This window comes from Eublepharis macularius, chromosome 16, assembly GCF_028583425.1.
Source record: "Eublepharis macularius isolate TG4126 chromosome 16, MPM_Emac_v1.0, whole genome shotgun sequence".
NCBI classification, from domain to species: domain Eukaryota; kingdom Metazoa; phylum Chordata; class Lepidosauria; order Squamata; family Eublepharidae; genus Eublepharis; species Eublepharis macularius.
In genome coordinates this window covers 4,274,915-4,287,047 of record NC_072805.1, presented here as the reverse complement: position 1 = coordinate 4,287,047, position 12,133 = coordinate 4,274,915, and the positions used below count along the sequence as shown (strand labels likewise).

The 12,133-nt window shown below is 44.6% G+C and overlaps 1 protein-coding gene across 2 annotated transcripts in view; it reads right to left on the bottom strand.

The window, feature by feature from the left end:
• PRR5 (proline rich 5) overlaps positions 1 to 12,133 on the bottom strand; it is a 137,896-nt gene that overhangs the window by 90,561 nt on the left and 35,202 nt on the right. Inside the window, exon 3 of one of the 2 annotated variants that reach the window (XM_055000862.1) lies at positions 6,717 to 6,968. In XM_055000862.1, coding sequence (XP_054856837.1) covers positions 6,717 to 6,847 — 131 coding nt within the window. In that variant the 5' untranslated portion in view covers positions 6,848 to 6,968. Of the gene's footprint in view, positions 1 to 6,716; positions 6,988 to 12,133 lie in introns of those variants that run through there. The other variant, XM_055000863.1, reaches the window with a different exon arrangement.

The window sequence follows — 12,133 nt, the reverse complement described above, 5'->3', positions numbered from 1 at the left end:
AGAAAAGAAAGAGCTAAACAAAAATGAAGGGCAAAAGAAAAACCAACAGGAAAAAGCTTACAAAGAAAAAGACAAATTAAAGAGATTTAATACTGTTAAAAAAGTTTGATGATAAAGTTAAAAATACAGCAAAGCTTGAAAAGAAGCATGACAAAGCGAAAAATTATAGAGATCTGTCTGAATGCAACATAGAACTATGTGTTGAAAGGAAAGCAAAGGGTTCTGAACAGGGGAAGGCGGTCCACATCAACATGCTTAAACCATATTATGGTGACCCAGAGAATACAACTGTAAGCAGTCGGCCCAGCCTCCGCCATCTTTAATAGCCATTTTAACATGGCTGCTTATGATATTAAAAATTACCAGGCCTCTGGATTTAAAATGGCAGCTTGGCCTTTGACTCCATTTCCAGAGATATTCTCTGGAAGAAGCTAAGTGCCACTACAACTGACAGAACTACTCCTTATACAGGCTTTATATACCAACACTGTTGTCACGGTAAGATGTAACAAACAAGGACTCCTGACTAACTCTATTCCAACAACAAAAGGAGTGAAGCAAGGCTGTGTCCTGGCTCCTACCCTTTTTGCTATTTATATCAACGATTTGGTTAACAACCTCCGCTTAGTTGACACTCATCCTCCTTCCTTGGCGGATCGCCACATAGTGGCTTTACTTTTTGCAGATGACATGGTTCTGCTTTCTAGGACACCAGTAGGTTTGAGAAGGGCACTAAAGCAGTTTGGTACTTATTGTGATCTAAACCATCTAGAGATCAACTACCAAAAAATAAAAGTAATGGCTTTTGGCCCCAAACCCAAGCCAAGGGAATGGAGCATAAAAGGCTATAAGTTACAACAAGTGTCAACTTACAAGTATTTAGGGGTTATGATTAAATCTACTGGAGCAAAAAAGGCCCATTGTGAATATGCTGCAAATTCTGGTCGCAAGTCTGCTCAAGGAATCATTGGGTTCTTCCATACCAAAGCAGGGCAGTACATTCCATTGGCTCACAAATTAAGTCTCTCGAAGACAGTGTCACAACTCATATATGGGATATTACAAGGCCCGGTACACTCAAGTCTAGCTCTTTTGGAGAAAACTCAATCTAAGCTCTTAAGAGCTATATTTGGATTTCCATGTAGCGCCCTAAACGCAACTTTACATTTGGAAACTGGACTGCTGAGAATAGAGGCCAGGGTAACTCTGGCTTCAATTGATATTTGGCTTAAATTCAGCCAATGTCCATCGGATATTACTTCCCTAATCCTTAAAGACAGGTCCTGTTCTGCCTGGCTCGGGACCACCCATCAGAGACTAACAATGCTGGGCTTCTCATTTGGATCCCTGCAGATGATGGCCCCGGACCAGGCAAGGGCTGTGGTCAAGCAGCGTATACTGGATGTCGAAAGACAGAGGGATCCTGCGAGGGTCTCCAATTTCCTAGCCCCCCCCCCCCCCCGCAAACAAGATATGTGGTTTCTCCGGCCTCCTATCTATCAAGTCTGGAGATCCCGTCCCATCGTAGGGCTTTCTCATTGGCCCGATGTAATACATTTCCATCTGCAGTACTTGAAGGCCGTTACAAGAAGGTACCGATGGCTGAGCGAGTTTGTCCATGCAAGGCAGGGAAAGTAGAAACAATTGAGCACCTCATGCTTGCTTGTAAGTTCTACCACGAAATACGTATAAAACATATCCAACCTGCATTGAAGAAGCTTTCGAGCCTCCCTGACACAGAGCTAACTAATAAGCTCCTGTTAGGTGCCGATCCCCAGATCACGTTGGCTAGCGCCAGATTTTTAGCCGCAGCTTGTACAATCTGCAGGGAATATGCAAAGGAGTAACATCTGCTTTTATTTTTAATCCTGAAAGCCCACACTTCTGTATTTATATTGCCAAGTTTTTATATAATTATTTTTACAAAGTGGTGTATTTTGTGTATGATACTCACTTTTGTTTTTATAAGTCTGTACTGGTTATTAACCGTAAATAAATAATCTGATCTGAAATGGCAGCTTGTATTGCAACCAGGGGACCTCCAACAGTTGCAGAATCCTGCCTGGGAGATTCAGGCATGTATGGAATGCTGCACAGGATTGTGGAGGTGATTGGATTTGCTGTCACCCCAGCCCCTCAGGAATCCAGTGCAACCAAGGTCTCACAGAGTCATCCCCACTTAACACATTCCTTTCCCTCCTTCTGTGATGAGATCTTCTGTCCATGATTGAGGAGCTAATCAAATGACATAAGTATATACAGTTGTTCCTGGGAAAGTACAGTCCCCACCTAAAAATCTATCAACTTAGCTCTGGTGGAATTCACTAATGAACTATCCCTGTTGTACAGCGCTAGAACATGTTTTGCATTTGCTTTCACACACCCCAGTAAGGTAATCAAACCTTCTGTCAAACCCCGGAACTGACCGTTGGAGCCTTTGTTCTAATGACTAGGTGGGCTCTTCCACCTCAGGACACATTTTACCTATAAAGGTAGGGCCCTGGCCTCATTCAAATCGTGCATGCTTCCTGAGTCCAAGTGCTGCTCCCTTAGGGTTGCTTCCCTAAGTCTCTCCCTCTCTCCTGGCCGAAAATGCTGGCGTTTGAAGCTCTCTTCCTCCATGGACCATGCTGCTTCTCTGATTGGTAAATATACTCCCCTCCCCTCACTCTATTCCAACTTCTAGCTAGCTTCCTAGGACTCTGTGTGTGTGTGTGTCAACCATTTTCAATTAACTTCCTGTGTGTATGTTAGTTTTTCCTCTTTAAATAAAATTATTCTTTGACCTTAAAAGCACCAGCCTCATCTGCTACCTTGGGGAGGGGACCTTGTAGAAATTGGTGGAGATTTCCCACTTGTTACCCTTCTCGCATAGCCGTCTTCCTTGCCTGCTAATTCCCCCACAAATTCTGTTACTTGCAAGGAGACCAATTCCAGTAACACACATGTCTCTTAAAACAATTTTTTAGGAAAGGAAATTAAGGCAAAAATATATAGGTTACATAAACAGGGCAAAATGCCACAGAAAATACGCCTCCTTGTATCACGGAGCATGGGTGGGAGGGTGCTGTTGCAGTGGTCAGCCACTTTGTAACCAGAATGCTGCTCACTAGAGAGCCAGTGTTGCGTAGTGGTTAGGGTGTCAGAACAGGTCCTGGAAATCCCAGGTTCAAATCCCCACTCTGCCATGGAAGCTCAGTGGGTGACCTTGGGCCAGTTACACACTCTCAGCACAACCTACCTCACAGGGTTGTTGTGAAGATAAAATGGAAGAGAGGATAACAATGTAAGCCACTTTAGGCCCCACTTGAGGAGAAATAACAACAACATTCATTTTATATACTGCCCTTCAGGACAACTTAACACCCACTCAGAGCAGTTTACAAAGTATGTTATTATTATCCCCACAGCAAACACCCTGTGAGGTGGGTGGGGCTGAGAGAGCTCCAGAGAGCTGTGACTAGCCCAAGGTCGCCCAGCTGGCTTCAAGTGGAGGAGTGGGGAATCAAACCAAGTTCTCCTGCCTCTCTTCACCACTACACCAAACTGGTTCTCGCAGTCACTGTACAAATGAAGTAAAGTAAAATAAAGGCTTTTGATCTGATACAGTATGGCTGTTCTTATGCTCTTATGATTCTTTGTCGTTGATATTATTTGTTCCCTTAGCAAATTCTTTTTTAGAAATCCTCATCCACCTTGGACTTCTTTCTGTCATGATGATCTAGCCACGGTACCCTATTTAGCATTAAAACAAGTTCAAGGTATTTGTTTGACTCTGCACACCTTGCACTTCCCAGGAGATTGCTCACCACCTACTGCTGAACAAGAGGTCTATCCATTGAATTTGATGGAGAACAAAAGGTCTATTAATGGCCTAGCATGCTAGAATCTCTTTCTCAATATTTGTGGAAAATACCTGAGGCCTCACCTATATACAGGGGTCCCTATTTGCGAAAGGAACAGTTTGAATTTGGAGGGAGAGATGGTATCAAGGACATACATGGGCTTTTCCCCCTCACACCTTCTTTCTCATACGCAAGTTTAACAGGTTAATACATTCAAACACAAAGAATTAATCAGCATTCCTTTACACTAGGTAAAAGTCTTCAACCTATATCTGTTTTATTCTTTTTGACATGGTTGTATCTGTTACAGGGACCTCAAGCTGAAGAATTCATAGCTGAACAAAGAGCAGATGAGACGCTGAGAGACTTGTGGGAGAAAGCAGAAGCAAGCACCCAGAAACTGGGCCCAGAAACCCCTTGTGTGTTCAGAGTGTGTACTGGGACGGAGGCTGTGCAGACTGTCGATGAGGCAAAAATGTGCTGTCATCTGGGAAAAATACAAACCCACGTCCAACTCAGGCTAAGGCTGAGGTAAAACTTCTCCTCTTTAAGCCTGTGAAGCTGTATACTGGGCTGGGAAGCCTCTGGTAGCATGGTTGATGTTAAGCTTCAATTTTCCTTCTTGTCCCACCCTTAAGAAATATTAAAAATGGTTACCCAGCCAAGTCTTAGAAGGGGACAGATCAGGGGTTTGTGCTTCCCTTTAGCAGAAAATGGCACATAAGGCTTGGGGGGAGGTTCAAAACGCAACACGGTTTATTTACAGAAGGTTAAAGTCAAAAGGCAGATGTTTGACCTTAAGTAACGGAAAGGTTTTTATACAGCAACTTCACTGGTGTGAGGCACAAAACACTTGCTTTAACACTAGGTTGCTGGCTTCTTTCAGAGGTTGACACTGCTTCACAAGTGCTCTACTTTCAAAGCACAGACACAGCCCGACTTCCCCTCCTCTCCAGACCCTAAGGGTGCTCCACTGAGACAAACCCTTACTAGATACTGGACAGGCATTATAGTTATGAGCTATAACCCTGTTCCTGGCACTGAAGGGGAGACTCCTTTCTACCCACTTCCTTGGCCCACTATAATTCCCAGATCTCTTAAGTCTAAGCAGGAGTTAGTGCTGCTTTTTCCCACTTTAGTCCGAGGACTAACAGTGCGTCACAAACGTTTCTTCCTCACACAGAGGATTCTCGGGCTGACCCTCTCTGGTCTAAAGCCAGCCTCCCACTCCTCTCTCGCTCCCTTGTTTACTCTCTCCCACTCCAACCGACAGCTCCCCCAACATTCCATCCCCAACTGCCATTTCAGGCTAGCCACATGGCGGGGAAGGAAACATGCATAGCTCACTGACTAGAAATCTCAGCATCTGAAGCTGAGCCGGTCACAGTATCATTTAACATACAGTTTGCAACATAAACATTACATAGAGGAGCCATGTGGGTGTCATAACCTTGCATTTTTCTGCACTACAGCACATGCAGCACAATGCCCCTCTGGAAAACAAAGCAAAGAAGCAAGGCCTAGTTAGTCATTCTTCAGCTAGGTTATCAAAAGAGCAGATGCAGCAACCTCTGTCAGGAAGTTGCATTACAGCTTCTTACTCACAAGATACAACAAACAAACAAATGCACCTTAAACAAATGCACTTTCTCTCCTGTCCCAGTTGACAACTCAGAGGCAACAATATGTGAGCAAAAAACTGAGCGGCTGTCGCCTAAGGAATCACTAGCTGCAGTGGTTAAGTGGTTGGGTTGTGAATCAGCACTCTACTGGTTCGAATCCCACTTCTGCCATGAGCCCAGCAGGGAGCAGGTGGCTCCCCAGCTGTGTTGTGGGGATAATAACACTAACTTGTCCACTGCTCCAGGTGGGGCACTAATCCGTCTAGAAGAGCGGTATATAAGCAGTTGTCGTCATCGTCATCCTAAGCCTGCTCAATTATCTCCTCAAAGAAGCCTTAATCCCAAGCAAATGCTTATTTTCACTTAAAAAATATTTAGGTGCGTCCTAGGATTGTTGTCTCTGTCTTGTTTGCTAAATATACCTTGTCCAAAACCACCATGGCAAAACCAGGAAAAGAATAGAGAATTTGGATATTACTGCAGTAAAAAACAGCACAATTCCATCAAGAAATCATTCTATAAATTGCCAGGATTTCTTTCTCATCACTTAACTAATCAAATGTATATATGTAATGATAGTCGTTAACAGGGCTTTTTTTCTGGGGAAAGAGGTGGTGGAACTCAGTGGGTTGCCCTCGGCGAAAATGGTCACATGGCTGGTGGCCCCGCCCTCTGATCTCCAGACATAGGGGAGTTCAGATTGCTGAGCGGCAAGGAGGGCAATCTCAACTCCCCTCTGTCTGGAGATCAGGGGGCGGGGCCACCAGCCATGTGACCATTTTCAAGAGGTTCCGGAACTCCGTTCCACCGTGTTCCCCCTGAAAAAAAGCTCTGGTCGTCAAGAGTCAGGCCGTTTCTTTTTCCCCAAAGCAAACCATGCCATTATTTTTTCTCCACCAGATACAGGAGGATAGCCAAGCACCTGCTTTCAAAAAAAGCAACACAACCATGAGGCACACAACAGCCGGCATGGTAACATCTGCAGAACTTTACAACTGTTACCGCCTGCCAGAATGAACATGATCGAAAGAAAAAATGGTGTCTTTCACATCAGTACTAATGGAATGGGGGAAACATCAGCTTCCCCAGCAGGCATTTTTCAAATAAAATCAAACCACAAAAAAATCTGAAGCATTTTAAATCTTAGTAAAAAAACAAACAAACAAAAAGTAGGAAATGAACGTTCTGAAATTGTGAGAAAATCCCAGGCAAGGAAGAAGCAGCTAGGGAAAGACATGCAAGTTTGTACCTGTTCCAGGTGGCGTTGGAGCAGGCCCGTCGCTGCTGGGTTCCTCGCTCATCCAAGGCTGCCTGCTCTCTCTTGCCCAGATCACTGAGGCTGGGCGAACTCATGAACTTCAACCTGCGAAGAGTCCTCATGGTCAAATGTGCTGTGTGTGGCAGCTACAGAAACACCATCCTTTTTATAACACACACACACACGCAGCTGGAGCAGCAGCACCAATGCGAGCAGTTCTCCGTTTGCTGTTCAAAAATGAAACTTAAGGGGAAAAAAAGAGAGAGAGAACCAGTCTCTACAGAACACGCCTCTGCCAGCAAGAAAACAAACCTTTAATCAGATCAACTCTGACATTCTAAATTGTGGTTAATAATTTCTTCGGTTTTTTTTTTTTTAGCTGAACTTTTCACTGCTGCTTCTTACACATGGGGGAGGGGGAGGGCTTTTAACCCAGAAAGTTTCCTAAAAGTTTCTCCCCCTCTCCCACGCATGAAGACCCTTGTTCAATGTGCCTGCTCCACCTGTCCTTGCAAAGGCTCCTTCCTATACTGAATTCTCAGAGGCTTTTCCTCCCACCCTCTTGTAACTGGAGATGAAGCCAACAGAGGAGAAATCTGCCCAATAAATGTGACGTGTGGCGGTTTCAAAGGAAAGTTTCATAACTACCGAGGCCTTACCACATGACATCTTTCTCTTTCTCAACCCACAAATCTGCTCCTTGACAGAGAAACTGTTTCAGCTGGAAGCATAAGGTAAGCCAGAAGAATGAGGCCACCGGTTGCTTTTCAAAACGGCATTTCAGCGATGATGTACTGCCATACCGTGTCCTGGAGGGGGACTCCCTACAACCCCACTGCCTCTAGTAAAAGGTTTGCAGAAAGGGACTCAATGTGTCTGAAAGCAAGCCATGTTCAAATGCCACTCTCTATGGCCAGAACTATATGGGACCCAACACCTCTCCTCCCAGTTCTGGGCACCGATCACAGCCACTTCAGCAATCAGGCAGGCGAAACATGTTCCCTTTTTGTTTTGTGAGGCTGAAAGCTCTTCCTTTCCCAAAAGGCCAGGCTTTCTGATCTCTGGGTTCATTTCTGGGGTGTACCCAGGCACATGTTATGAATTCCAGTCTCAGCTTAAATAAGTGATAGGTGTTAGGTAAGGAGTGTTTGCAAAAAGCATGAAACACTCTTACATAGGCAGCTAGCATTAAAATAAGAAAACCTTACTGTTGCTACATAACAAAACTGCCTATCTAAAACCTGAGAGTTAGCTACCTAGGCATCTCTCTATGGCACCCACTGTTCCTGATCTCACTCATCCATGAGAATTCAAGCCCCCTCCCGTACCCAATTGGTTCGGCAGAGGGACATGCTGAGGCGACGAATAACATGCAGCTTTCAGCTTCTCTCTGGCATACTTGCATCATGGTCAAAGCTTGATCAAACTAACTGGGGAGCCGGGTGAGCTGAGAAGCCGTGTTTTCACAACTCAGTGAATCAACTGGCAACTCAAGAGCCAGTCGGAGCTAAGCTGATAATTGGCATTTCAGCTGTGTGAAAAACTAGAGAGTGGACACAGCTTACCTGAGTCTCTCTACACAAGACATCTGACACATGAAGAACATGTATTGGGAAATGCAATGTTAGCCAGGAAGGGTAGTTTTAAAAGATAGAGCTGGCAGCAGGGCAAAGGCTTTGCTATATAGTGGAGCTGTGTGAAGGGGCTGTGGAATGCCAGAAAGGAAATTTCAGCCCCTTATAACCTCTCCAGGTCCAAGACCAGCTCTGGAAGGCAGATCCAGCCCATTTCCATTCCTCATTGTCCTCTGGTTGCAATCCCACACAGTTTTAGACTGGAGAGGTGAAATTGACAGAACCTTGGGGAGGCGAAGATGAAATTAACAAACCCTCTGTGGAGCCATCTCCGCTGGATCTTTTTAAACTATGCTTCTCAGCTAACATTGCGACTCCCAAAACTTGATGAAAACATGTCCAGGCGTCTCATGTAGAGACTCTCTGAAAACAGTCTCTCCAGGGTCAAATTGCTGGAGAACTCAATGACTGCTCCACAGGTGTTACTAATCAGCTCTGCAACCACATATCTGAGCTAGGCCACAACCCGACAATACTTATAGTTCTGAACCTAAGTTCAGCCATTTTCTTTCCAAGACCTAGTCTCAAGTTAGCAACTTCCTTACAAGAACCATTTGCTATTGAAATATTCAAAACGGAGTCAGACTCGTTACTCTTAAGACAGAATGTACATTTTCCATGTATCCACCTGCTACCATGTAAAATTGGGTTCAAGTACTGAGCATGGATTGTGGCATCCTGAGAATTTCCATGATCACTGGGGGGTGGGGTTAGGGTTAAACCTGAAAAGTCCATAGCAACTGTGCATTCTTTCGCTCTCCAACGCACAAAGCTCAAATATCCGGCAATAGCTCAAACCCTGCACAAATATTAGTGAAGCTGGTTCGGATACACAAATATTTATTTATTTAAAATGTCTTAACTCTCCAAACCTCGAGGCAGCTTCCAACAGCATTTCAAAAGGTAATAATGAAACAATACAATAATGAATCAATTGGTAGATGCAAGGACCTCTGGTTCCTCCACTTTCTCTTTAATGTTATGCAATATTAGATTTGCAAGACACAAATCTGCCACCCTTACAATACTGTTGCAAGAGGAGGGGATTGATTTGGCTTGCATAACCAAGATATGGTTGAAAGAACATGACGGGGTGTGCCTCTCCCAGGTAACGCCACCTGATTTTGTAGTCCTCCACCAACTCCGCTCTGGAGGCAGGGGAGGGGGGATTGCTATCATACTCCATGAAACTTTCAACTTCCACAGACTCCCCGTGCAAACTACAGCGGGCATTCACTGTATATGCCTTACACTGGGAACTAAGGATAGATTGGATATTCTGCTGGTCTACTGGCCACCTGGTTCCCCAGTAAGCACCCTCTCTGAGCTGGCAGAGATGCTCTGGGACTTGGTGCTGGAGATACTTAGGCTGACAGTCCTGGGTGACTTCAACATCCATGCCAAATGTCCATGTTGGGGCCAGCCCAGGACTTCCTAGCTTCTTTGGCAGCCCTAGGCCTCTCCCAAATAGTGACAGGACCAACACATGAAAAAGGCCATACCTTGGACTTAATCTTTTGCTCTGAGCCTTTGAGAGAAAGTCTTGGAATTGGAGACTTGGCCTGAACCATGGACTGACGATTACCTGCTGAAGTCAGGGGTGAATATGGCCCTGACATCCCACAAAATGGGGAGGGGGTGGTCCAGCTAAAATGATCCACCCAAGAAGGCTCATGGATCCTTCTGGATTACAAAATGCTTTGGGAGATTTAAGAATTCCAAATACAGGCTTTAAGCTCCTTGAAGCTATTGATAAGATTGCTTTTCACTAACCTTTCCCACCCTCACAGAGAAAGCTAGCTCTGTAGTTCACTTCAGAAAGGTGGGCTGAATCAAAAACGGCTCATACACGCACTTTCTCTATGGTCGCCCCCACCTTGTGGAATGGCCTGCCTGAGGAGGTCAGGAGAGCCCCCACTCTTCTGGTTTTCTGCACACTATGCAAGACTGAACTACTCAGGAGGGTTTTCTGCTCAGATTATAGGGCTGTGTCATAGCTCAAAGAGATAAATTGATAAGTGTCAGGGACTCTAGACTAGGCTACTGGGTACTGTCTGCTAATGTAGGTGTGTTCCTACTAGGTAGTTCGGCGTTGCTAAAGTCATGTTAATTACTTATGATTTAATTCAGAAAGGTTTATGCTGTGTTTGGCTTTCTGATAATTTTTAAATTTGCAGCTACCTGTTTTCATTGAATGTCCTAACTGTTGATAATATTGTGTGTTTGTTCAGTGAATGTCCTAGCTATTGATGATATTGCATTCACATGCACTATGTAATCCGACTACAGTCTCAGTGAGAAAGGCAGACTATTAATAACAACAATCACCACCACCTCAAAGAGTCCCATCAGCAACCATAAGATTTTCCGAAAAGGGCGGGGGGGGGGGATACATACTCATGATGTTCAGATCCCATCTCTGGAATTCTTGAACCATTTTTCTTCCTAAGCAACAGGTACACAGGCCACAACTTCGAGTGTGACCATGGCACAGGAGGACTCGGGATGTCTCTCTAACAACTCTATAGAAAAAAAACCCTTCCACATATTTTTGTGTTGTTTCTGGTATGCTGACAGTCTAAAAGAAAAGACTCCTCCTTCCTTGGGTGCCTGGAGGCAATTCTTACTTGTCACAGTTGACCAGGTAAGTAGAGATTTAAAACCATGGCAGCCATGAAAAATTGTCTTTTTAAAAAAAAGCACTTGCAAAAATGTCTTGGTGCCATGGGATCAGCAGGACTGCTGGCTCCACCATTGGTGCAGCTATCACCAGCCACATCTGTGAACTGACCCAAAGAAAAATTAAAAGTGACTGAAAGACTGGCATGAAAGTGCAGACACCACACAGACAGAGTGGCCAGCCTCAAAGAACAGTTGCTCAGGGGAGGCAATTTCCTCATTATTCCTGAGCATGCTGATAAGAAATGTCAGCTTTTACAGCTAATAGCTCCCATTCTAATGTCCTACTGCTGTATGTCAGACAGGGAAGTCTCACGAACAAGCAAGTGATTACACAGGACACAGAGAAAGGCAAATAAGCAGAACAGCTTATTACACTGAGCTGACTTCCACAGCATACAAATTTGTCATTTATAGTCTGCCTTTCTCACTGAGACGCAAGTCAATACAACCTACAGGATAAAAACTGGACTGAAGAAATCTGAAAACAAGCAGAAATCTGAAACAGAGCTAAAACAAAGCATAAGTGTTGAAACGGTAAGTGCTAAATCCAGACCCCAAAGAGAAAAATGACAGACTTCTGTAGAGTTCTAACTTGGCTTGGACACCAGATTTACTCATATAACCATCCTTTAATGCATCCAAAGCATTTCACACACATTCTCAGTAATTTTTACAGCAGCTTTATAAAATAAGCCCAGATGGTTAAACATTTGGAAGTGCCTGCACAGATACCAAAGGACTGCACAACTTTCAGCCCACAAAGCTGAACCTCATTCTCTCGTTTGAGTGAGTAAGAACTAGGAACTGGAGATTGCCATGAGAAAGGCAGCTGCCAGTCCTCTTCACCATAACGATCCATGAGAAAACAGCTGCCTCACTCCAGCTCCAAGTTTCTGCTGGCATCTTATTCTACCCTTCCTGCCATGCTGCACCAACTCCCTGAAAGGCCAGCTCGCTATTCTACTGGCCTCTTTCTTCAGTGGCACAACCTGCAGATACAACAGCAGATCTTTGATGCCGTTCCATCAAACTGCAGGTTCTAAGCACCTTGGAGGGTTAAAGCGGCCCTTCCCCAATCTTGATGTGGCTGCT